The 27046-nt window shown below is 37.8% G+C and overlaps 1 protein-coding gene across 1 annotated transcript; it reads right to left on the bottom strand.

Annotated features, from left to right (window-relative positions):
• Window positions 1-26007, bottom strand: LOC143883232 (uncharacterized). The gene is made up of 4 exons (XM_077386581.1): window positions 25931-26007; window positions 6237-6379; window positions 1385-1537; window positions 1-170 (listed from the first exon to the last, which is right to left on the bottom strand). Exons 1-4 carry the CDS (start codon window positions 26005-26007, stop codon window positions 1-3), a joined length of 543 nt encoding a protein of 180 aa, XP_077242696.1.
• Window positions 26008-27046: the final 1039 nt, after the last annotated feature.

Raw genomic sequence — 27046 nt, forward strand, 5'->3', positions numbered from 1 at the left:
CTACTGCCCCGTACCTGTTGAGATGGCGCCAGATGTGAATGTCAGATTATTGTGTGATAAATCCAGTTCTACCAGGGAGGAGAGGTTGCCTAGACATGATGGAAGACTTTGATCGTCAAGATTGTTATTGCTGAGATATAGACCCGTGAGTCTCTTCAAGCCACATAAACCTACAAGAAAAATGATCAAGACATAAAAATGATCAAAGTTTTATATTTACTTATATGAAAACTGCTTAAAAAATCACCGTTAGATTTTTTTTCCTATTGATCACTTTTGTCTAGTTGCCTAGACAAAAGTGGCTCTTTATCATTTTCCCAATCTTGATGAGATGATCCTGAGCCTTGATTTAGGAGGTCTCACACCAAAAGCCGCTAAAGCTTTCATATTTGTATTCAATAATTAATCTTACTGATGGGATGGCAGTTAGGTGTGGTGCTAGGGCCATATGCGTTGCGTCATGATGGTTTGCCAGATCAAGGGCCTTGGTTAGCCCATAAGGTTCTGATCCCATTAGAAAGGGCGGTGATAAATTCGCCCCTTGGACTCGGCATTCGCCCCCTTTAACTCCTCTCTAATAGAAGCTAAAGCTTTAAGAGGGTGTTTTTGTCTATTTGCAAAACCTGGGTTAGGGCTTCATATTAAACACCTAAAAATACAACTTTTGGGTTGTTTTTTCAAAGTTTAACCTAGTCTAATCGTGCAACAGCCCTAAAAGAGCGTGTTCGTGTGCCCTAAAGGAGCGTGTTCGTGTGGGGGAAAGTGGAGAGACCATTCTTGGAGGCCAGAAATCGTGATCCAAGCTAAGATCCCATCAAAAAATCTTTAAAAACCTTAAGATTTAAGTTCTGTTGATTTGGACATATAATTGCATTTGAGAGGTCTCCGTGATTGATCTCGGATTCCTTGCGGTTCACCTTGTTCTTGGATCTCCATCGAACCCAAGATCTTTCGGTTTTGGCCTAACCCAAAAATATGTTGTTTTTGGTAAAACCGAATAGACAATTAATCTAATGTGTATTTGTGTTATTTTAAAAATTGAAGGAAGGAAAATTTGTTACTTTCCCCAAGAGACATGATACTAGCCTATTGATCAATCAATCCTCGTTTTTATGGTTTCTCCAAAAAGAAAAAACAGGTTAACTTTTTATTATTATATTTTTCATAGGCCTATGACAGTCATTATATGCCGTGATCAGTTTGCCTTTCGAAAATTGAAAATGGATGCAGCTGCTGAAGATCCCAAGATACCGTAAGGACTATACCAAAAGCGTATTTTATGCTTCATCTTATCATTGAAATTATGAGATAAGTGAAAGTGAAGAGAAAAACTACTTCAACCATCATCATTTCGGATGAGAAAAATATTATTGCCACTCCTTACCTGTTGACATGCCAATTGGGTTTCTAAGATTAGTATCTGATAAAGATAAATCTTCCAGGGACGAAAGGTTTCCTAGACATGATGGAAGACTTCGATCATCAAGTTGGTTATTTTCTAGAAATAGATTCTTGAGTCTCTTCAAGCTGCATAAACCTACAAGAAAATGATGAAGACAAAAACATATGAGCACATTTAATTTATTACCAAAAAACAAATTCCTTTCAATGCAAAGGAAAAAAATCAGATTTCTATATTACTTAAAAGAAAAAAGCTAAAAAAGTGATTCTCAGGCCTTGTTTTCTTTTGGATAGAGACATTATGAGATGTTAGGAGTGTCCGTTTGGAGTGACACTTGGGCTTTTTGAGAACTAAAGCAATGCTGACGACATAAACGGATTAGATCAATCAAAGGTGGGACTCTCATGACCACCAACTTCCCTGTGATGATGCCGCAAGTTTAACAAAAACTGATTATTGGACTCAAAATTGTTTTGGATTTTAAGAATCCTTTGTGAGTCCCAAACTGATTATTGGACTCAAAATTACTTTTAATTTTTAGTCCAGTAATCAGTTTTGAACTCACAATCCATTCTCAAAATCTAAAAAAAAACAGGACCTTAGTGTTTGATCGCGATTACAAGACACTTTTAAATTTAATGTTGAAACTACATTTGGTGATTCGTATCATATGTAAAGTGTATACATTTGGATATAGTCAAAGGAAGATTAACCACGAGCACAAAATAAAGTTGGAATGGAATGGATATTAGTTAGTCTTATCATAAAGAGTGCACCACATTAAGTACTCATAAAAGGAAATCATTATTTCTTTATTTTATGGAATGTAATGCTCATTATTTGGGTATTTGCTGCCATGATCTATATATTTCGTTCTCTTTACATGAATGTATATTTTCCCTGAAAGACAAGACTATAGAGATTATTTGTTAAAGGAAATGATGTAAGTCCATACTTCAGAAATTTGAAGTGTCCAAAGCCCGGTCTTTTTTTACCCAGAACATAGCAGTGTCAATAGGGTAGCCGACATTCCACTTAGATTTTTTATTAATCCATGTCTAGGATTTTTGCTAAAATGGATTTTAGATAATGGAGTTTAAGACTTTGATCGTGAAGATTGTTATCTCTGAGATATAGATAGGTGAGTCTCTTCAAGCCACATAAACCTACAAGAAAAATGATCAAGACATAAACACCCAAAACCCATTTCATTTATTACTAAACAATAAATTGCTCTCAATGGAATATAAAACTAAAAATGCTAAAAAAATGCTAAAAAATCATCTCAAAGTTGCTGTTATCGGGTGGTTGTTGTTACATTACATATACACAGTATCTTTTAACCGTAGTGAACAAAACACTCTTTAAGGAGAGTTTTTCTTTTCTTTTGAAAAAAATCTCTTTTTATTGGCATGGAGTTAGTACTCTATTTAAAACTTTTATAGTAAAAACCCCCATTTTCCGTGGAAAATGTTTTAAGCACGTTTAAGATGGTATTAAATACATTTTTTGCCCAACTTTCCAACTTTATTACCCCCACTATATTTTTGTAAATGACAAAAATTTTAACTCATTTTTTTGTGTTTTCATTTTTTACTACATTTTTTGAACCAATATTGTATTAAACTCGAATTTTTCCCATCCCCATCCTTTTTGTGGTGCCGAATCACGTTTTGCTAAGTACGCTTTTAACTTAGGTTTCGAGCGCGGTGGATCATGTTTCATCTGGGACGGTTGCTCTCCAAAAGGCTAAGAAATTGCAAAGGAACAAACGGAAATGGACGTGCTTTGCTATTATACTCCTCATAATCGTGGTTATCATTGTCGTTGTTGTCATCAAGCCTTGGAGTAAGATTGGTGCATGATTTGGGTAGTGTTTGTGTAATATACATCAACAAAAGCCCAACTAAAATCTTTCATTTTTTTCTTTTTTCTTCTTTCCCCTTTTTAGTGTGGTTTATTTCCCTGCATTATTGTTATATATTCTTTTCTGATCTATGGGTGCAAAAATTGAACTTCCATCATAGGTATTGTATTAGTGTATATTCTAGGCTACTAATGTTGGCACTCCCATGTTTTGATAATTGCACTAACTCATCTTGTCTTTTATCATTTAAATAGCTGTCAAAGGTTATTATAGTTCCCCAAAAGCACTCAAAGCAATTAAGGAAGAAAAGACAAGCTGAGATTCTGCAATTATGAAAACAGAGTAGTGCCAAATTCTATTGTCACAAGGTTGGAAGATTATTTTAGGGGGACTGATATCTGCACTACCGTATTTTGATAATGACACTACAATATTCAAGATGGTATAAACATCCACTCATAAAAGGTGCAAAACAAAGTGAGTAATGCCATTATCCAAATATGGTCTGCCAGTCTGCCTTAGTTATACTATATCACAGAAAAGTTTTATATTACTTATATGAAAAATGCTAAAAAAATCACCCTTAGATTTTTTTTTTCCTATTGATCACTTTCTGGGCCCACTGGTGCCATGTGGAAGTTGATCAATTCTGTTGATTTAGCTGACAGCCACAAAAATGGCCTCTTTATCATTTTCCCAATCTTGATCAGATGCTATTTTCTTTATTAAATGTATAGTTTACTTTTCTTAAATGATAAAATCCTGTCAAGAAAAATAATAAAATCCTGTCAAGAAATACTCCACACATCATCATTTTGGGCGAGTGAATGCTAATAGCCCCGTACCTGTTGAGATGTCGCCAAATGTGAATGTCAGATTATTCCCTGATAAATACAGGTTTTGAAGGGAGGAGAGGTTGCCTAGACATGATGCAAGACTTTGATCGTGAAGATTGTTATAGCTGAGATCTAGTTGCGTGAGTCTCTTCAAGCCACATAAACCTACAAGAAAAATGAACAAGACATAATCTTAGGGCCCGTTTGGATAGTTGATATTGTGTATTTGGATTTGGAATTGAGTTTTGAATACAAAATGAATAGATCCGGCAGCTCATGTTGAGGGAGACAGATTTGTGGATTTCCAATTACTTATTACCACAACATATTTGGAAATCTAATTTTTTTCACTGTCAGTAGCTGATTTGGAAATCCAAGGATTTGATCCGGATCCAAATCACAACACAAAAGGGCTGCAAATGTGAGAAATCCAAATCAAAATCTTCTAGGTATCCAAATGTGCCCTTACTGATGGGATGGCCGTTGGGTGTGGTGCCAGGGCCATATGCGTTGCCTCATGATAGTTTGCCATATCAAGGGCCTTGGTTACGCACACCCTTATGCATATGTGCAATGTATCTGATCTTGGCCTAGTATTCATCCTATGATATTTGTTTCCTGTTTGGATTGCAGAAAAACTTATGAGATTTGTTTCAGCCCTGTTTGGATTGCAGAAAAACATTTCTCGCAGAAAATATTTTCTTTGATTTTTTTTTTATTTCACAATTTAGAGGGGAATCATATGGTTACGGTTTATTTAGAGGGGTACCATTATAAAAAGAAAGTCCTAATAAATAAAACTTTGTAATCAGTCAATGGAAAAGGAAGAAATTTTATAAAAAATTTCTTTTCCAAACTTTTTAAGAAAATTCCTGCAATCCAAAAGGGCCATATGCGTAGTTCCTCATGGCTGTCTTCTAAATGGTCAAGGGTGTAATTAAGACCGTTGATTTAATGGACTATCATGAGGCAACCCATATAGTCCAATCAGAGATCACATATGTCAGATTTAAGGCCTACAACTAACAAAGCTTTAGCTTCTATTGGGGACGAGGAAATGGGCCACATAAAAGCTTTAGCTTGCATTAGAGAGGCGATAAAGGGGGCGAATGCCGGCTCCAATGGACGAATTTATCACCGCCCTTTTTAATGGGATTAGAAGTTGAGCCTAGTCTTATCCTAACCGAAAGCCCGAAAGTACCCTAACCAAATTCGTCCTCCTCTTTAACAAAGTGGGTGTTTTTGTCTGTTTGCAAAACCTGGGTTAGGGCTTCCTATTAAACACCAATAAATGCAACTTTTGGGTGGTTTTTCTAGAGTTTAATCTAATCTAATCTAATCTAATCGTGCAACAGCCCTAAAGTAGCGTGTTGGTGTGGGAGAAAGTGGAAAGGCCATCTTGGAGTCCGGAAATCGTGATCCAAGTAAGATTTAAGTTCTGTTGATTTGGAATAATGTCGTTTGAGAGGATCTCCGCGATTGATCTCGGATTCCTTGGGGTTCATCTTGTTCTTGGATCTCCATCGAACCCAAGATCTTTCTCTGGCCTAATGGATTTTGACCTATATCTTAGATTCTCCTCTGATCGCCACACCAATGGACCCACTTTCCCTTTCTTTCCCTTTTATTCCCTTTTTTTTTTGCCTAATTTATCCAAGAAAAACAAAACTTTTTTGTATGGCATTGATCCACCAGCATATGAGCATGAGTTGAATGGCTTGGATAACCAAACAATGGACCTCACCTTGCAACAAAAATATGTTGTTTTTGCTAAAACCGAATAGACAATTAATCTACGTGTATTTGTGTTATTTTAAAAATTGAAGGAAGGAAAATTTGTTACTTTCCCCAAGAGACATGATACTAGCCTATTGATCAATCAATCCTCGTTTTTATGGTTTCTCCAAAAAGAGAAAACATGTTAACTTTTTATTATTATATTTTTCATAGGCCTATGACAGTCATTATATGCCGTGATCAGTTTGCCTTTCGAAAATTGAAAAAGGGTGCAGCTTCTGAAGATCCCCAGATACCCTATGGACTACCAAAAGTGTATTATATGCATCATCTTATCATTGAAATTATGAGATAAGTGAAAGTGAAGAGAAAAACTACTATTGCCACTCCATACCTGTTGAGATGCCAAGTGGATTTCTAAGATTATTATCTGATAAATCTAAATCTTCCAGGGACGAAAGGTTTCCTAGACATGATGGAAGACTTTGATCATCGAGTTGGTTAACCCTGAGATCTAGTTGCTTGAGTCTCTTCAAGCTGCATAAACCTACAAGAAAATGATGAAGACAAAAAAGTATGAGAGTGTAGACACCCCATTTTGCTCTACCTTAATCGATAAAGAAATTAGGGTTTGTTTTCCGTCGGTTTTCCAATGTCTTTCTTTCCCGCATCCGTTTGTTACATTTCTAAATATTTTTGGTCGTTTCCGTCGTGTTTCGTATTTTCCCGCTAAATGTTGAGAAGGATTATTCAGAAAAATCTAAACCAGAGAGAATTGGGACCCGTTTGGTGGGCCCGCATTGGGTGCTTCGATTAAATTTGGATCGAGAAAGTTGGACCCATTTGGTGGGGCCGCATGATGCATTTTGATTAAATTTGGACTCGTTTGGTGGGCCCGCATTGAACATTTGTTTAAAATCGAATCAACCGAGGGCCCACATTGTGGGGCCCGCGTTGTGGGGCCTCAGTGGGGCCTCTTGTGAGGCCTCTTATGAAGAGCAATGATGGTAGCTCTCCACTAAGACAACATGATGGGCCCTCCACTAAGAGCAATAATGATGGACTCTCCACTAAGAAACATGATGGGCCCTCCACTAAGAGCAATAATGATGGACTCTCCACTAAGAAACATGATGGGCCCTCCACTAAGAACAATAATGATGGATTCTCCACTAAGAGGGACAACATGATGAGCTCTCCACCAACATATCTCTCTCTCTCTCTTTCTCTCCCTATATATATCTCCCTTCCCATCCATAAGAAGAAAAGGAAAAAAAAAAAGAAATTTATCTTCCATTATCTCTTTCTCTTCCATTATCTCTTCTAATCACTCCCTCCAATCCCTTTCCTCAATATATTCTTCCATCCCTCTCCCTAATATTCTTCTTCCATTATCTCTTCACTCCCTCAATCACTCCCTCTAAACACTCCAGAGAAAGCGAAAGACGGCGGAGCGGATCGGCGGCGGCAGGATTTTTTATATTTTTTTGGATTGGGCGGAGATCTTCACCACAGGTAGGTGCATTGTTCTCAAAATATTTCTGTATTTTTCCGAATTTTTCTGATTTTTTCCGCAAATTGTGTTTTAAAAATGGAAAACTCTTCAAAAAACATCTTTTGACGAAGAAAAATTAAATTATATACCAAACAGATTCTAAAATTAATGAAATTTCGTGGGAAAATAATATGTTACTGATTCATTTTACCATGAATTTGTAAAGATTTTTGGAGTTTATTTGGTATATTATTTAATATTTTCTTTGAAACTTATCAGATTTTAGGAGAATTGTTACTAACATCAGATCATCATTAAAATTCATAAAATTTTTACAGTAGTCTTATCTTCCATATTACTTGTTACTGTAAACATTTCGTGTGATTTGGATCTGTTTTAATATGGGATGTAGTGTTAATCTATAATCTGGTCTGGAAATTGTAAAATCCGAAATTGGTAGTAAATAATTTCTAAAATTCATGAAAATCTCACTGCATGCTATTTTGATTCATATAGTATTTCTGTAGAAATTTCATAGAATTTAGAGTTATATTTCTACTAGTTTATGTGTTAATTGTGCAATCTGGACATTTAATGGTTTAATCAAGATTAAATGTGAATTTAATGTAAAAATATGCAAAACTCATCCTGTAAGCTACATACATTTTCATCTTGCTGCTGTAGAAATTTCAAATCATTTCGAATTTATTTGCAACAATTTCACTTGTAAAACCGCTCATATGCTTAAAATTGATAAAATCCATGGAAAATTCGAAATTAATTGAAAATCATATAAAAATTCCTAAAGAACTTTAAAATTCTGTCACATGTTCACTCCTTAATCCATTGAAACAGAAATTTTAGGATCTTTAGATTTTCCTGGAAAAATGGCCCGTGCATCCATAATCGTATCCCAATTGCAACTTGATCTTTGACAATTTGAATATTTAAGTTATAGCATGTTGTTGGCTCCGAGGTTAGTGTCCACGGAAATCCTGAGATTCTGCCAGGCAATAAGATGCTATAACCTAAGTATTAAATTGCACAAGGAAAGAGCGCACGATTCCCTCCTTTGGATGCCATTCAAGGCCGAAATTGGTGAACCCTAGAACCATTGGTAATCCTTAAATGTCTAGAAACTGAAAATCTTTGAAATCTGAAACTCATTAACCTCGAGAAGTTAAATCGATTTATCTTGTGTCTTTCGGAACCATTGGATTATGGTTTCCAATCTAAGAACCATTAGAGCTCAATTTAGGAACACTGGTGTCGTGCCGTGTCCTAGGTTTTAGGAAGTCCTAGAGTTAGGAGTTCAGCCTCATCACGGACGCTTGCTATGAATAGCAACCGTACCATAGGTCTAGTTACACTAGTCACCCAATCCTTCCCTAGGACAAGCCTAGTAAACTAGGATGTAGGCAAACCTGCATTAGTCTAAGGGACAACTTGCATTCAGATAAGAATCATATAGCATCTTAGATGAAATCCTAAGATAATAAAATCCTCAACTTGAATTAAATAATTCCTCTTAAAACTGTTGAAACAGTCAATCCCGTCTAGATCGGTGTCTTAGTCGAGTTAGGCATAAGTAGCTTAGCTTAAGTGCACCGAACTACGTCGACTCTGATCCCAGTGAGGCTTGGGTACGTAGGCAGCTTGGATGTCTGACGGCATACCACCCGCGAGTCGGCACCACAACAAATTGTGGTATTTTGTATATTAATTTTCTTGTAAATACTTAATCAAATCAGTTAGGGTTTTCCATGAAATTAGAATTCTAGGAGAACTTTCACGTAGAATGAATCCAGACAAATTAATAAATCAAGATACACATCTAGGATTCACATTGAAATTAGATTCTAGGATGCATGTCACTTAGTTCGCACATTAACATAGAGTTGAATGAGCCATTTAAAATAAATTTAAAAGAGTTAGCTTTTGGAATCGAAGACCGATTATCGGACAAGAATGGTGCATGTGGTGGATAACTCCCCATACCTTCCATTCTCGTAACCAGGTAGCGAGTCTAGATTTCTGGTTAATTATGGGTCCTAGATCCCACATCTAGGTGGCGACTCTGTCAGTCTCTTTCGTGTGGAATTCGGATTGCCTTAGTGATCCCAAGTCCACAGGAAAGACGAATTCAAATCAATATTAAAATGCACACGCCAATCGCGTGGGAACGAGAGACCAAAGGAGAGCGCGCGGCGGCTCGCGCCCCACGCCCCTCTCGCGGGATCATGTCCCACAGTCTGGCGACTCTGCTGGGGACCACCTAACTTCATTAAAATTTCAAAAGATAATTCATTTGAATTTAATTTAACTGGCTCATAAAAACTCTATACTTGTTAGATTAGTTTGTCTCGTTTTATTTTCTCATCATATTTTACTCGAACTTAATTTAACAAAACCTGAAGGCATCATAGATTGCGCGAACTTATTGCACACACTTACATCACTTGCATCTAAACCCTTGCATTTCACATGCACACACGTCCTATTTTAGGAACCCGGAGTGTTATCTAGCATGGTTGACTGGGATTTCATCACCTGGTGCCTCTGTGCTAGAGAAGCATTCCACCCTTAGCCTAGTACCTTTATGGTGCGTAAACGGATCTCTTGTTCACGTACTGATACGCCGGACACTGGTACAGTATATCGAACATGGATTCGCGCTAAGGGGACTCTTGGCCTTACCCCTAGATTAACCCACACATGCATGCAGTATACGAACACATGTGCACCACATGTGTGAGCCTAGTTTAGGATATCTTACCCATTTGTGTCTAGATTAGGCCGTAGTCCATCTTCCAATGGCTACGATCGGTCCTAGGTACACAAACAAAGTCATGAGTCGAGATCCTCTCTCCACTCCGCTAGATTAGGATTAGGGTTGATGCCTTCAGGTAACACTGTTAAAATGTGCGAAGACTAAAAACTTTTCCTTTGGGGTTAGGATATAAATCCCATCATTTCCAAAGATCTCATAGGATTAGTTATTCTTGATCTACCCGTTGAAAGTAATCCTATGCAATCTCACATTTTGATCATGTGTCTATCATTCGTCTCTTGTGGGATTCGATTGTGTCTTCATTGGCGGAAATTGTGTCTCAATCATTTGATCGTGCAATCTTGATGATCCAATCTTGCCTGTACCCTTGATCTCTTCCTCCTCTAGGGGCTACCTTTTTCAAGAATATTTCTGCTAAATCCTTCAGAGTTTACTCTCATAATCCTTGAACTAAGGGCATTCCCCTCATCATTTGGATTCATTCTATTGTCCCAATTACTTGCTTAAATGTGTAATATTTTTCAGTCATTGAGAAGAAACACTCCATGAATGCCAAGCTCATATACCTCGTGTTCATTATTTCCATGACAGGGCACTAAACACCATAGCTAACCCTACTATTCCTTGGGTTCGGATCTCTTCTCGATTGCAGAGGAAATCTGTCTCCCCGCCACCTTCTCTGAGGACCCCAGCATCTCCTTCTTTCCCATCCTCATCCTCCCCAATGGCAGAAAACCAGAACAGTAGTCTTCCACCCGCTGCTATTACCGATACTCTCACCTTGATTCTCCGGCAGCTTCAAGAACTCAAAGAAGAGAACCAAGTTATCAAGGCCCAGCTTTCTGAAAAGTTGGGGCCATCGTTGTCCAAAGATAAAGGGTCCATGCACCATACAGTTACTTCAGCCGCACCTGCCCAGTCAGTGTTCATTCCTATCCCTGACAAAACTGAAGAAGATTTTGAAAAAGAGCAGTACAGCGAAGATCGCAGCAGGCCTTCTCAGTCCATGGTTGATAAAGTAGTTATGGAGAAATTAGAAAGTCTTACCAGGAAGGTTCAGGACATTCAGTTTCAGGACCAGGGTGGTTTCAATCCAAGTGACCTCACACTGTTCCCAGAAATCCGTCTCCCAGCCAATTTTCAAATGCCGGACTTTGATAAATATGATGGTGTGGGTTGTCCAATCACACATTTGCAAATGTTCACCATCATGTGTCAACCTCAAGGCTTATCTTCTGAGCAAATGGCTCAATTGTTCCCGGTTTCCCTGACCAAGGTTGCCAGGAGGTGGTTCATGGTATTGGACAAGACTCGTTACAGGACATGGAAGGATATCGGCGAGCAGTTCATCAGGCAATTCAAATATGATGACGGGACAGAAATCACCAGAAATGATTTGGAAAGGACAAAGCAAGACTTGAGGGAATCCTTTCTGACCTTTGTGAAAAGATGGAGGAGAATAGCAGCTCAGATGATGGAGCGCCCTTCTGAGGAAGAGCAGGTCCAAATAATCATGAAAAATATTTCCCCCCAGCTCCAGTATCACATGTCGTTGCAGTATTATCCGGACTTCAAACACTTTATCGTGGCAGGCACCCAAATAGAGGAGGCTATGGCTCAAGGTGTGTTCAACCGAAGTAACCCGAATACCAAAGAATTCAGGAAGCCTCCATCAGCTGAAATTAATAACCTTTCCCGCTCCAAGCCTCAGCCTTCAAAACCTCAGAACCCCATGGTGATGGATTATACCCAACCTGCTGTCGCACCTCGGCCACAGGCCCAGACAGAATTTACCCCTCTCCCTCTTCCACCATCTGTGATACTCAAGGAGTGTCTAGCCTCAGGTCGCATAATCCTGCCCGACATTAGGGCTCTTCCTAATCCTTTACCAGCAAATTGGCGAACAGATCAACACTGCGAATACCATAGAAATTCTGGCCATCTCACTGATAATTGCATTGCCCTAAAATTCAGAATCCAGAGGTTGCTCGACAATAAAAGCCTTGTGTTTGAGCCAAGTCCCATTGCTACCAATAACCCATTATCAAATCATGCAGTACTGCCGCCAGCCGTTCGCAATGCTTAAATAACTGAAGGTTCAAAGGGGCACAGGTCCGGTTGCAATGAAAAGAATCAGAAGTTGAAAGTACCATTTATGAGCCAGCTTTCGCCGAGCCTCCGAAGCTAGACAGTTGCGGCAGTTAAAGTTTTAGTCGTTTATTATTTTATTTTGAGTCAGCCATCATGGTCAGTACAATTGTTGAGTCCGGTTCTACAGTTCAAGGTTAATGCCTAGTCCAGGCAAGTTATCTTTTGCTTTTCTTTTAGAGTTGTGAATCATGAACATGTTCAGGATAGGTTGTGAGATGTAGTATCTTTTTCTTTAAATAAAATTTCAGTTCCAAGAGTTCACTTGTGTCTATTTCTTAAGTGTGCTTCTGATCTTAAAATAAGACTCCCTCATCAAATGAGGACAAAATTGACGAAACTCCACTTGAGTCACAACGATTACTTGAACAAGAGGAGGAGCGCCAATCTCAGCTTCTAAAAGATGAAATTGAAGTGGTAAACACTGGCACTGAAACTTTGATTCAGTGGATGCTGATTGAAAATACATTACCCTCTGAAGAGTGTGAAGAATTGATAAAATTATTTCAAGAATAAGAAGATTGTCTAGAAAAGCTACAACCGATACCAGGGGCAAGACATGGATGGAAAGCTCAAAGAAAATGAAGAAAGTGAGAAGATATATGCTGTACAAGGGGCATAGAGTGGAAACAACTTTCATATTTCCAATCAATGACCTTGGTTCTCAAATTCATAACATAAAGCCAACAAATTCAAGATAAGAAGTTCAAGAGCAAGCATTGAAAAGTGATCATCAGATATCAAGAGTACGAATCCATAGATGGAGGATGTCAAAGAACAAGTTTCGCTCTATGAAAGTCTAAAGCACGCATTAGAATCTTGAAAGAAGAAGATCCATTATCTTACCTGGAAATGCCGTCAAGCTCCGTGAAAAAAAAAAATAAAATAATAATAATCAGTACCAGAGGGACTCTAGTAACCTAGATCGATTCCCAATCTGAACATCGGAAGGCCTCCTTTGGCCGAATAAATCCCAAAATCAGAACCCAATGTCAAAAGAATACCGGTTTGCAAACCCTTCGAGCCTAAATAAAATTTTCTTGAAAACCCATCAAACTAGGGGCATTCGCCCCGAACTACGCGAGACCTGATCCCTACACTGGGGTACGTAGGCAGCTCGGTTAAACTGAGTTCGGTCAATTCAAAAAAGAAAAGCAATTCAATCAATCCAAAAAAAAAAAAGAAATTCAATCCTTTCAGAAAAAAAAGGGGACAAGTTCCTAAAGAAGAGAAGTCAATTATTCCAGAAAGAAGAACAAAAAAGAAAAATCAATAAACTTTCGAACAATTTATCTTCAAACTAGGGGCATTCGCCCTGAACTATACACGACCTGATTCCTACCTTGGGATATGTAGGCAACCTATTCACAGGTTCGGTCGAAATCTTTGTTGAACCTTAAGCCATTCTTTGAAAAGCCCTATCCTACCTATAAAGTCCTTCCGGTGTTCAGAACTAATGATCTAGGTCCCGAAACAAAAAAAAAAAAATGATGATGAATAAAAAAAAATGGAGTTTGAAGATCTGCTAGACTGAAAACCTGAAAGGGCGGTTTAGGCAAAATTTAAGATCATTCTCCTGTTAAGTTGAAAACCCGAAAGGGCGGCTTAGGCAAAAGCTAAGGGGATAGCCTGCTGAATCGAAAACCTAGAAAGACGGTTCAGGCAAAAGTTAAGGCTACCACGGTCCGCCAAGTTAAAAACCCTGAAGAGGTGACTTGGTCACGGTAAGAGAATCATTATAAGAAGGCTACAGCCAGTATCAAGACTGAAGATCAACTGAAGTTCAAGCAAATTTATAAGAAGGTTACAGCCGGTATCAGGACTGAAGATCAATTGAAGTTCAAACAAATTCAAGTGACATCCTCAAAACTGGGGGCATTGGAGCTAAGCAATCCTAGGAGTTGTAATTAAATCATTGAGGCATTACTGTTTTAAGGAAAAAGTCCAGTGTTTACCAATTGAAAAAAATATTCCTTGAAAGGATAGACTTACCAAATAAAACGTTAACTAAGTCAGAAGCATTACTGTGTCTGTCAGTGTAGTTAATCAATCGTTGTTATTCTATGTTCACTCCTTTAGAGCTCCTCAATCCTTTGAGTAGTGCCTTTTATCTAAGTTTTCTATTTAAAAAGAGTCAATCGTCATCCATATGTCCAAATGATGCAACTGTCTCGGTGAAGGAGGCCCGGCTTCGTCAGCTCCCTGCGATTGTACCTGAAAGAGCTTGAGAATCCAGTCAAACAGCTTCATTTCAAAGATGATCAACCCAGAAGAATTCAGAAGTAGAAACATCAGAAAGCCCAGCTTCCGTAAAAAGATCATACTCCAGGAAGGCATCTTAAGCTTGGAAGAGCCTCAGATGCAATGATGGTCGAGCCAATTTCTCAGAAAGATGAACCGTTAAAATTCAGAATTTCCTTCCAGTTAGTTAAATACTATCTTGGTCAAGAAATGTTTATCTAAACACCTATCAAGAGGCAAGTCCCACTTTTCCATGATTATATCCAAGAGAGCCGTTGTTCTAGATTACCAATTTCAAGTGTCTTGTTCAAGGTTTCAGTCATCCAAATCCCCAAAGACAAGACCAGCAGTCTCTTTGAGAAAAATCTTGTTGAAGTTTCATAAAAGTGTTTCTAATCCATTCTTGTTAATAATGGTTCTTTGGTTTGCCGTTTCATCATTCGTCACGGTTTGCCGTTTCATCATTCGTCAAAGTCCTAGTTTCCGATATCTTTGTCAAGCACGATCTGTAACATCCCCGATTTCATTAAGTTCAAAAAATCAAAAATTCATCAAATCCAATCCTATGTCAAATTCAAGTTCATGAAAAATCTCTAAATTCTTCGTTGTTGAATTCATCAATCAAAGCTATCTTGTTTCTTTGAGCCTGTTTGTGAACGGTGCCTCTTTTCTCGAGTCCATTTCTAAATGGTCTCATCTTCTCCTTGAACCCGTTTGTGAACGGTGTCTCATTTTTCTGAGTCCATTTATGGTCTCATGTCCTCCTTGAGCCCGTTTGTGGACGGTGCCTTATTTCTGAAAAATCAAAAATTCATCAAATCCAATCCTATGTCAAATTCAAGTTCATGAAAAAACTCTAAATTCTTCATTGTTGAATTCATCAATCAAAGCTATCTTGTTTCTTTGAGCCCGTTTGTGAACGGTGCCTCGTTTCTCGAGTCCATTTGTGAATGGTCCCGTCTTCTCCTTGAACCCGTTTGTGAACGGTGTCTCATTTTTCTGAGTCCATTTGTGAATGATCTCATGTCCTCCTTGAGCCCGTTTGTGGACGGTGCCTTATTTCTGAAAAATCAAAAATTCATCAAATCCAATCCTACGTCAAATTCAAGTTTATGAAAAATCTCTAAATTCTTCGTTGTTGAAGCTATCTTGTTTCTTTGAGCCCGTTTGTGAACGGTGCCTCATTTCTCGAGTCCATTTATGAATGGTCTCATGTTCTCCTTGAGCCCGTTTGTGAACGGTGCCTCGTTTCTCGAGTCCATTTGTGAATGGTCTCGTCTTCTCCTTAAGCCCGTTTGTGAACGGTGCCTCGTTTCTCGAGTCCATTTGTGAATGGTCTCGTCTTCTCCTTGAGCCCGTTTGTGAACGGTACCTCATTTTCTGAGTCCATTTGTGAATGGTCTCTTATTCTCCTTGAGCCCGTTTGTGAACGGTGCCTCGTTTCTCGAGTCCATTTGTGAATGGTCTCGTCTTCTCCTTAAACCCGTTTGTGAACGGTGCCCCATTTCTCGAGTCCATTTGTGAATGGTCTCATCTTCTCCTTGAGCCCGTTTGTGAACGGTACATCATTTTCCATCATTTTCTGAGTCCATTTGTGAATGGTCTTTTATTCTCCTTGAGCCCGTTTGTGAACGGTGCCTCATTTCTCGAGTCCATTTGTGAATGGTCTCGTCTTCTCCTTGAGCCCGTTTGTGAACGGTACCTCATTTTCTGAGTCCATTTGTGAATGGTCTCTTATTCTCCTTGAGCCCGTTTGTGAACGGTGCCTCGTTTCTCGAGTCCATTTGTGAATGGTCTCGTCTTCTCCTTAAGCCCGTTTGTGAACAGTACCTCATTTTCTGAGTCTATTTGTGAATGGTCTCATGTTCTCCTTGAGCACGTTTGTGAACGGTGCCTCGTTTCTCGAGTCCATTTGTGAATGGTCTCATCTTCTCCTTGAGCCCGTTTGTGAACAGTACCTCATTTTCTGAGTCCATTTGTGAATGGTCTCGTCCTCTCCTTAAGCCCGTTTGTGAACGGTACCTCATTTTCTGAGTCCATTTGTGAATGGTCTCATCTTCTTCTTAAGCCCGTTTGTGAACGGTACCTCATTTTCTGAGTCCATTTGTGAATGGTCTCATATCCTCCTTAAGGCCGTTTGTGAATGGTACCTCATTGTCTGAGTCCATTTGTGAATGGTCTCTTATCCTCCTTGAGCCCGCTTGTGAAAGATGTCTCATTTTCTTTTTTTTTTAAAAAAAAAAAAAAAAACCGCTTGAGAACGATCTTTGTTCTTTCTGTTCGGAATCCATTCGAAAGTGGTATCTCATTCTCTCGTTGCTCGTTTGTAAACGGCACCGCATCAGGATTTCTTATTATGTTCTAATTCTAGGATTTCATTTAGGGCCTTGCATTAGGTAGTAAATGTTTGCGTCTAAGTTCCGTTTTGTGTAGAGTCTTTTGTCGATTAAAGCTACGCAAAATGGCTCTGTCATTTTGACTTTGGTATTCGATGACTACGTCATCTCTACCAAAGAGGGGCATCTGTAGACACCCCATTTTGCTCTACCTTAATCGATAAAGAAATTAGGGTTTGTTTTCCGTCGGTTTTCCAATGTCTTTCTTTCCCGCATCCGTTTGTTACATTTCTAAATATTTTTGGTCGTTTCCGTCGTGTTTCGTATTTTCCCGCTAAATGTTGAGAAGGATTATTCAGAAAAATCTAAACCAGAGAGAATTGGGACCCGTTTGGTGGGCCCGCATTGGGTGCTTCGATTAAATTTGGATCGAGAAAGTTGGACCCATTTGGTGGGGCCGCATGATGCATTTTGATTAAATTTGGACTCGTTTGGTGGGCCCGCATTGAACATTTGTTTAAAATCGAATCAACCGAGGGCCCACATTGTGGGGCCCGCGTTGTGGGGCCTCAGTGGGGCCTCTTGTGAGGCCTCTTATGAAGAGCAATGATGGTAGCTCTCCACTAAGACAACATGATGGGCCCTCCACTAAGAGCAATAATGATGGACTCTCCACTAAGAAACATGATGGGCCCTCCACTAAGAGCAATAATGATGGACTCTCCACTAAGAAACATGATGGGCCCTCCACTAAGAACAATAATGATGGATTCTCAACTAAGAAACATGATGGGCCCTCCACTAAGAGCAATAATGATGGACTCTCCACTAAGAAACATGATGGGCCCTCCACTAAGAACAATAATGATGGATTCTCCACTAAGAGGGACAACATGATGAGCTCTCCACCAACATATCTCTCTCTCTCTCTTTCTCTCCCTATATATATCTCCCTTCCCATCCATAAGAAGAAAAGGAAAAAAAAAAAGAAATTTATCTTCCATTATCTCTTTCTCTTCCATTATCTCTTCTAATCACTCCCTCCAATCCCTTTCCTCAATATATTCTTCCATCCCTCTCCCTAATATTCTTCTTCCATTATCTCTTCACTCCCTCAATCACTCCCTCTAAACACTCCAGAGAAAGCGAAAGACGGCGGAGCGGATCGGCGGCGGCAGGATTTTTTATATTTTTTTGGATTGGGCGGAGATCTTCACCACAGGTAGGTGCATTGTTCTCAAAATATTTCTGTATTTTTCCGAATTTTTCTGATTTTTTCCGCAAATTGTGTTTTAAAAATGGAAAACTCTTCAAAAAACATCTTTTGACGAAGAAAAATTAAATTATATACCAAACAGATTCTAAAATTAATGAAATTTCGTGGGAAAATAATATGTTACTGATTCATTTTACCATGAATTTGTAAAGATTTTTGGAGTTTATTTGGTATATTATTTAATATTTTCTTTGAAACTTATCAGATTTTAGGAGAATTTTTACTAACATCAGATCATCATTAAAATTCATAAAATTTTTACAGTAGTCGTATCTTCCATATTACTTGTTACTGTAAACTTTTCGTGTGATTTGGATCTGTTTTAATATGGGATGTAGTGTTAATCTATAATCTGGTCTGGAAATTGTAAAATCCGAAATTGGTAGTAAATAATTTCTAAAATTCATGAAAATCTCACTGCATGCTATTTTGATTCATATAGTATTTCTGTAGAAATTTCATAGAATTTAGAGTTATATTTCTACTAGTTTATGTGTTAATTGTGCAATCTGGACATTTAATGGTTTAATCAAGATTAAATGTGAATTTAATGTAAAAATATGCAAAACTCATCCTGTAAGCTACATACATTTTCATCTTGCTGCTGTAGAAATTTCAAATCATTTCGAATTTATTTGCAACAATTTCACTTGTAAAACCGCTCATATGCTTAAAATTGATAAAATCCATGGAAAATTCGAAATTAATTGAAAATCATATAAAAATTCCTAAAGAACTTTAAAATTCTGTCACATGTTCACTCCTTAATCCATTGAAACAGAAATTTTAGGATCTTTAGATTTTCCTGGAAAAATGGCCCGTGCATCCATAATCGTATCCCAATTGCAACTTGATCTTTGACAATTTGAATATTTAAGTTATAGCATGTTGTTGGCTCCGAGGTTAGTGTCCACGGAAATCCTGAGATTCTGCCAGGCAATAAGATGCTATAACCTAAGTATTAAATTGCACAAGGAAAGAGCGCACGATTCCCTCCTTTGGATGCCATTCAAGGCCGAAATTGGTGAACCCTAGAACCATTGGTAATCCTTAAATGTCTAGAAACTGAAAATCTTTGAAATCTGAAACTCATTAACCTCGAGAAGTTAAATCGATTTATCTTGTGTCTTTCGGAACCATTGGATTATGGTTTCCAATCTAAGAACCATTAGAGCTCAATTTAGGAACACTGGTGTCGTGCCGTGTCCTAGGTTTTAGGAAGTCCTAGAGTTAGGAGTTCAGCCTCATCACGGACGCTTGCTATGAATAGCAACCGTACCATAGGTCTAGTTACACTAGTCACCCAATCCTTCCCTAGGACAAGCCTAGTAAACTAGGATGTAGGCAAACCTGCATTAGTCTAAGGGACAACTTGCATTCAGATAAGAATCATATAGCATCTTAGATGAAATCCTAAGATAATAAAATCCTCAACTTGAATTAAATAATTCCTCTTAAAACTGTTGAAACAGTCAATCCCGTCTAGATCGGTGTCTTAGTCGAGTTAGGCATAAGTAGCTTAGCTTAAGTGCACCGAACTACGTCGACTCTGATCCCAGTGAGGCTTGGGTACGTAGGCAGCTTGGATGTCTGACGGCATACCACCCGCGAGTCGGCACCACAACAAATTGTGGTATTTTGTATATTAATTTTCTTGTAAATACTTAATCAAATCAGTTAGGGTTTTCCATGAAATTAGAATTCTAGGAGAACTTTCACGTAGAATGAATCCAGACAAATTAATAAATCAAGATACACATCTAGGATTCACATTGAAATTAGATTCTAGGATGCATGTCACTTAGTTCGCACATTAACATAGAGTTGAATGAGCCATTTAAAATAAATTTAAAAGAGTTAGCTTTTGGAATCGAAGACCGATTATCGGACAAGAATGGTGCATGTGGTGGATAACTCCCCATACCTTCCATTCTCGTAACCAGGTAGCGAGTCTAGATTTCTGGTTAATTATGGGTCCTAGATCCCACATCTAGGTGGCGACTCTGTCAGTCTCTTTCGTGTGGAATTCGGATTGCCTTAGTGATCCCAAGTCTACAGGAAAGACGAATTCAAATCAATATTAAAATGCACACGCCAATCGCGTGGGAACGAGAGACCAAAGGAGAGCGCGCGGCGGCTCGCGCCCCACGCCCCTCTCGCGGGATCATGTCCCACAGAGAGCAATTTATTGTTTAGTAATAAATGAAATGGGTTTTGGGTTTTTGATCATTTTTCTAGTAGGTTTATGTGGCTTGAAGAGACTCACGGATCTAGGTCTCAGAGATAACAATCTTCACGATCAAAGTCTTCCATCATGTCTAGGCAACCTCTCCTCCCTGGAAAATCTGGATTTATCAGAGAATAATCTGACATTCACATCTAGCGCCATCTCAACAGGTACGGGGCAGTAGCATTTCCTCACCCAAAAATGATGATGTGTGAAGTATTTTTAGACAGGATTTTGTTATTTTTCTGACATAATACTACCCGCTTTAAGAAAAGTAAACTATAGATTTAATAAAGAAAATGGGAAATGATATTCCCACCCTCTCTTTTAAGATCTTTGGATCTCACAAGTCACAACACAGAGACAACCAATACAATGGCTGGGCCAAATCTTATAGTTATATCATCTCCACATGTTTACAGGACTAATTATGTTATTACTTTGAGTGGTCATGGTTAGGATGAAGCCAGGGTCAACATTAAGTTCCACATATGGTCAGGTGTAATCAAGACCGTTGATCAAGTTGACCATATAAGTCAACCCATATTGTCCAAGTCTTATGCCTAACTGAGATCTCATTTGTCAGATTAAGGCCTCTAAATATCAAAGTTTTAGCTTCTTTTAGTAGGATCCTTAAAACAAGGCTTGATTGGTTAGCATCTCCATATTTTTTTAGCATATTCCCCTTTGCTCTACATGCCCCTTATGTGATATGTATGGAAGCCTTTTTTGTCACTTGGTATGCAACTATCATCACAGTGTAGGAGGACATCCCTAAATATTTCCCTCCTTCCACATAAGTAGGAGGACATACCTAAATATTTTTGTTATGTTATTCTACGTACCACATACGCCCTTCTAGGACTTTGAAGCTGTCTTTTACCTTTTTTTTTCTCGAACCAGTGAAAATTGTCTATTCGGTTTTAGCTAAAACAACATATTTTTGTTGTAAGGTGGGGTCCATTTTTTGGCTATCCAAGTCATTCAACTGATGCTCATATGTTGATCAATGCTATTAAAAATAATTTTTTTCTTGGACAAATTATGCAAAAAAAGAAATGGAACGCGGGTCCATTGGCCCACACATAATATAAAACTACTATGGAGGCAAGTTGGGGCTTTGAGGCATGCAGGCATCATCGCAGGGAAGTTGGTGGTCATGAGAGTCACACCTTTGATTGATCTAATCCGTTTATTTCGTTAGCATTGCTTTGGATTTCGGTCAAGACGGAAACCATTGCTCCTTTAATGCCTTTTAAACGCTAAAGATAGGTAAGAATAAAAAGCAAGAAATCCTTCCCATTGATTCATTCATTTCTTTCGGGAAAAGCCTGTTTTGTTTCTCTCTCTCTCTCTCTCTCTCTCTCTCTCTCCAATGTTTGCTGATCCAGCAAGAAGAATAGCTAACTTTTTTTCCCTTTATTTTGTTTGGGCTTTGGGTTTTTTTGGGGCTTCAACTAATTTTTCCAGTTTTTTTGAGATTTATTTGGTTCTCTCCAGAAATTTCATTAGGGTTTTTAATTTTCGGAGATTTTTGCTTCAGCTATTTCCTTTCAGTTTTTTTTCCTGATATTTCGTTAGGGTTAAAATCCTATTTTTGATATTTCGTTATGATATTTTTATCATCCTATTTAAAATCATCATCACAATGTATGTAGTTAAGCCTCTTATTTTCAGGACTACTTCTATCTTTGCACCATTTTTTTGTCATGATGTGATGTTTACATGACTGGGTGTTAGAGCCTTTAACTCCTTCCATGCACGAACATCTCTTGCTACAGGACATCTTTCCCCGTTCATTGATATGCCTTGTCATTTGAGAGGTTAGTACAATATTACCCCCAATCTATTCTTCATTTGCTTGGATTTTGGATCAAATTTTATTTTTTGCTTTTCTTAGGAACATAGCTATTTTATTTGCTCTTCATTTCTTACCAGGTGAGCAGTATTATTTGAAGCCCCTCTCTGTCTCTCTCTAATGTGAGTTATGTTTTTCATTGTTCTCATCAATAAAATTTTTTTATTTCAGCAGGCGCGGAAAAAAGTGAGTTGTAAGTGAGTTGTATTAAGAAGCATGCTTAGCAAGTGAGTTGTATTATTTGTTTTTTCTAAACTTTGTTCCATGATAACGGGGAGTGTAATTCTCTCTTTAATATGTTGAATGGTACATAATCTCACCAATTGGGTTGGGGAACCTTGGCTATACAAATCAATGGTTCATAATCTCACCAGTGGTTCATATTTTATTTGAATAGATATAGCAAAACTTTATTTGCTGGGAAATTGAGATTATTTAATTGCTACTATTTGTGGGGGTAAAATTTGGTTTAAGCTTATTGTAAACGGGTTGAGTTTAGGGTGAAGGCTAATACATTATCATGCCACAGCTCCCTCAAGCTCTACGAATTTGGGGCAGCTTCCACATGAATAGGAGATTATGGGCCTCTTTGGATGTCACCAAAATCGATCCTTATCTCCAAATGGGCAAGGTTAACGCCTGTTAGGAAGTCATTAGAAATAATATATTTATTGACTTTCAAAAAGGCCTTACTGCCCTATTTGCATATTAAAACAAGAGTGTGTATATGCAATTTTAGAAATCACATTTTGCATCATTTTTTCCACAGTAGCATTATTTCCTTGTACCCATGCTTTTTGCCTGTGAAAATAGGTTGGTATTTTGCCTACCAACCCATGTGTTGCACAACATGATGGTTATTAGGTTATTTTCATGTGTGGTTTAGATTGGGTAATGAGCTATGCTGTGCTGTTTAGATTGGCACTTTCGACTGTCTATTTCCAGGTTTTTGTAATTGCAGTTGAAATGGCTTTGTCTCTTTATATTGCCTTTGAAATCGCCCCGACAATGATAAGCTTAATTTCTATATCAGCGATTTGGCCTGCATGTGCACCCAGTGGAGGTAATTACGAAGTTATTGTTCATTTTCTCAGTTTTATTGGAATATACTTCTTTACCAATAGATTACAACTAATGATCAGTTTTACTTCTATCAAACGAGGGTTTGGTATCAATTTCATTCTTTTATTGGTAGTGTTACCTCATAACTAAGGAATTGATAATTCTATCTTCTCTTTCTTTTGTTTTTTAATTACTAAATTGTTTGTACATTTAGTTTTTCTTTCTTTTATTTTTATAGGTTTGTCAACATTTATCCTCATGGATCTTTTTAAGAATGCATTTTGTTTTTTAAAATAGTTTTAAAGCATATTTTGCTCCTCGCTCCGTGCATCACACGGGTCTGCAACTAGTTAAAGATTAAACAAACAACATTTTTTTTATTATTTCATAAATGTGATAGAAGCCGGTATTTTGACTTATAATTTTTCTTATTAAGTTCTTCCAGAATATACTAGAAGACAAAGGTTTGAACTTATGATTTTGTTTGAATTAAGTTACTGGAATGTATTGTTGTTTGTGTGATGTTTCAAATAAAAATTACCGAGATGGATATCTGAAAATGATAAGCTCTCTTTATTTCTATGGTAATTTTCCTAGTTTCAGTTGAATATTGTAATACAACATCCTTTATTTCATAATCTTTCACACATTCTATTGATATAAGATAAATGTTGATTAGTTGAGAATTTTCATGATTACTTTAGGTTCCCTTGTTTTTTACATGAGTTACTTTGATATGAAAGTATTCAATGCACGCATTTCTTCCTAAAAAAAAAAAGGGTAGCATTTTCATGATATGTGATGAGTAAATGATATTCTTAATTCAATAGGTTATACAGTTTTGTGTCTTATTAGTTCATCAACCCTTGAAGTAAGGTTGAAATAAAACTAACTAAAAGTTCATGGTAGACATATTGGGTCATATTCCTTTGTGATATATAGGCGAGTTCCAGGGTATTTGATGACTATTAAAGCATTGAGTTTTTTTATTTCATTCAAGCTGTTAATATGTTCTGTCATACCCTTGCAAAGTTTAGGAGCCTGTCCTACCCTTGCAGACTTTAGGAGTCTGTCCTACCCTTGCAAAGTTTAGGAGAGTCTATCCTACCTTGACAGACTTTAGGAGTCTGTCCTACCCTTATAAAGAATAGGAGTCTGTCCTTTCTCTTAGGAGTCTGTCATGCCCTTATAAACATGATTCAAACCTAAATTCCCAAGATCTAGAGCTTAGCCTCAATATCCAACTCTGGAATTCGAAGGATGAGGAACAATGTAAGCGAAAAAATATCTAAACTAGTATATGGATCTTGCCCAAGGAATTGAAATTTAAGGAAACTCAAATTCCTAATGTAATAATGGAAATTTACTATGAAAACACGGCAAATATACTTAGAGATATAACTAAATATGAGCTTATTGTTGTAGTGACTACTCCTAAGATTTTTTTTTTCTACAATTCACATTCCAAAAATGGGGAAACATTTCTAAAGATCGAGTGTTATTTAACTCTATTCTAGAAGAACGCAGGCACTTTCTATCCTGGAAGGATGAAGAAATGCTCTTATACATTGAATTCTCTTGTACATGGAATTTTCTTTTATATCTACTTGTATTGATTTGAGTGCAATATATAGGCCTCAAATTATGGCATATGGATATTTTTGCTAGAGTTTTGCCAGAGTTTCAACCAACTTTTGAAATTTGCAGTAATTAGAGTTTCTCACATGCAAGAGCTAGCCGTGAAATGGCTTTCCGCGAAATTGCCTATCCAAAAGTACACTTTGCTTCTTTTTCTTTTTTGACAACCATTTGTACGGTCTTAATCAGATGGTTACGGTCATTTGCTCTACGTGCTTTTGGATGGTTACATGCCAAGGTGGGCCTATGACAATATGACCCTCTAGATTGACCGAGGTGAGATTTAATATTAGTCTAATTTATAACACGTGTAATCTTCATAGTTTCTTTACACAATTATTTTGGGAAATTATATTTTCACCCCCTTTTTGTCCTTGGCCACTCCTTCTAGTGTATTTAGGACTACTTTTTTAAACACTAGAAGGGGGTGTGAAAATATCACTACCCTTAAAAAATATGGGATACACCAAATGCTAGTTATTGAGACTGTCACCCCTCACGTATGCTGAGAGGCAATATAAAAAGTGATGGGGGTTCCTATCAAGACGGGATCTGTGCTGAAAAAAGCACAAGATCCTCTATCGTTACACGTGCTCAAGAGACAAAAAGAGAGCGTGTATCCGCACAAATCCAAAAGAAAAAGGGTAAAAATATCCAAATCCTTTGGTTATTCTCATCCCTTATTTATTTTTGGCACAAGATCCCGTTTTGAAGTGTTTTCCAAGAGTGATTGAGATTGTCATGTAAAGTGTGTAGCATGTGCCATAGAGAGATTATCTTGATTGTCTTGGTTTTCAGATCCCACACGGACAATCTTGAATTGTTTGCTGGATGGACAAGTAAAATACATTTCTAACATACATGCAACTTTATCTATTTCTTTAAATAATTCAAAAATGCTAATTAGTTGAACTATTTTCTATGAGGGTCTGTTTGGTTGCTTGGCATGGACTTGGAGAGTACTGGAATAAGTAGCTAACATGGAGGAGACAAGCATTGGATTTGCTTGGAATTACCTCGAAGAATAGTCGTTGAAAGTTTTTGGTTGCACAGCATAGGCTCGGAGAGTAGGGGAATAAGGAGGGGGTGTCATTACCAATGCATAGAGAGAGAGAGAGAGAAAGCACTGCTCTCAAGAAATTTAAAGCGAAATTCCACCTTTTTGGGTGTGTTTGATTGCACAAAGCCAGGATAGTTTAGGGGTTTTACTTTGCATTTGGGTGCCACATTAGCAAAATCTCTTGTTTGGTTGCCAATGTAGCATCAAAATCTCTGGATACTGCAAGACAAGATTCGTAGATTATTATTGCATGTCTAGTGACATGGCATCCATGTCCCACGCTTATACCTTCCGAGCTATGTCTGGTGACATGGCATCCATCTCCCCTCCTTATAACTTCCATGCCAAATTTCTCAAAAAGGTGGATTTTCGCTCGGAGAATAATGCTTTTTCTCTTTATCTCTTGCTCTCTCTTTCCTTTTTATACTAGTAATGACACCCCTCCCATTACTCTACAAGGTTGGCAACCAAGCACTACTTATCACTATTCTAGGAAGTAAATTCTCGGTAAATCAAATGTTTGTCTCCTCCCTATTGAGTAGTTATTGTTGGAGAAAATATGTTGGTGGTGATGGTGGGAAATAGAAAAGAAAGAGATGCTTCAAAGCGCGTTGTCGCTTTCCTTAAGATGATAATATTCGCCCCCACCGGTGTTATCTATATCTAATGTTTGTTGATGCTTTGTACTAAAGCGGAAACAAACTCTAAATCACCTTTGGATAAACAAGTATTTGAGACACCGGTTACTATTTCTGCAGAAAACAATACACTAGAATGGATTTGTGAAAAGAAAGCAAAGAACAAAGTTGATAAACTTCCAAGAGAGTAATTTTGGCTATGGATTTACTCAAACTCAAGTCCCACAAGTGTAATTTTTGTATTTTATTTCAAAGGCTGTTATCTACTCTTTTAATAGAGTAGTTGGCAACCTTTCTGTTGGATTTGCACCCCTACAAGGGCACCTTTTAAAAGCAGGTTTAAATTTGGCCGTTAGATCGCGCCAATCCACGATTCTATAGTCCAGAGCAATCTTGGAGTGATTATTGGTTTGTGTAAAACCTCCGTCCTCCCC

Source organism: Tasmannia lanceolata, unplaced genomic scaffold, assembly GCF_043159265.1.
Source record: "Tasmannia lanceolata isolate RefF3 unplaced genomic scaffold, GAP_Taslan_0.1 ptg000008l, whole genome shotgun sequence".
NCBI classification, from domain to species: domain Eukaryota; kingdom Viridiplantae; phylum Streptophyta; class Magnoliopsida; order Canellales; family Winteraceae; genus Tasmannia; species Tasmannia lanceolata.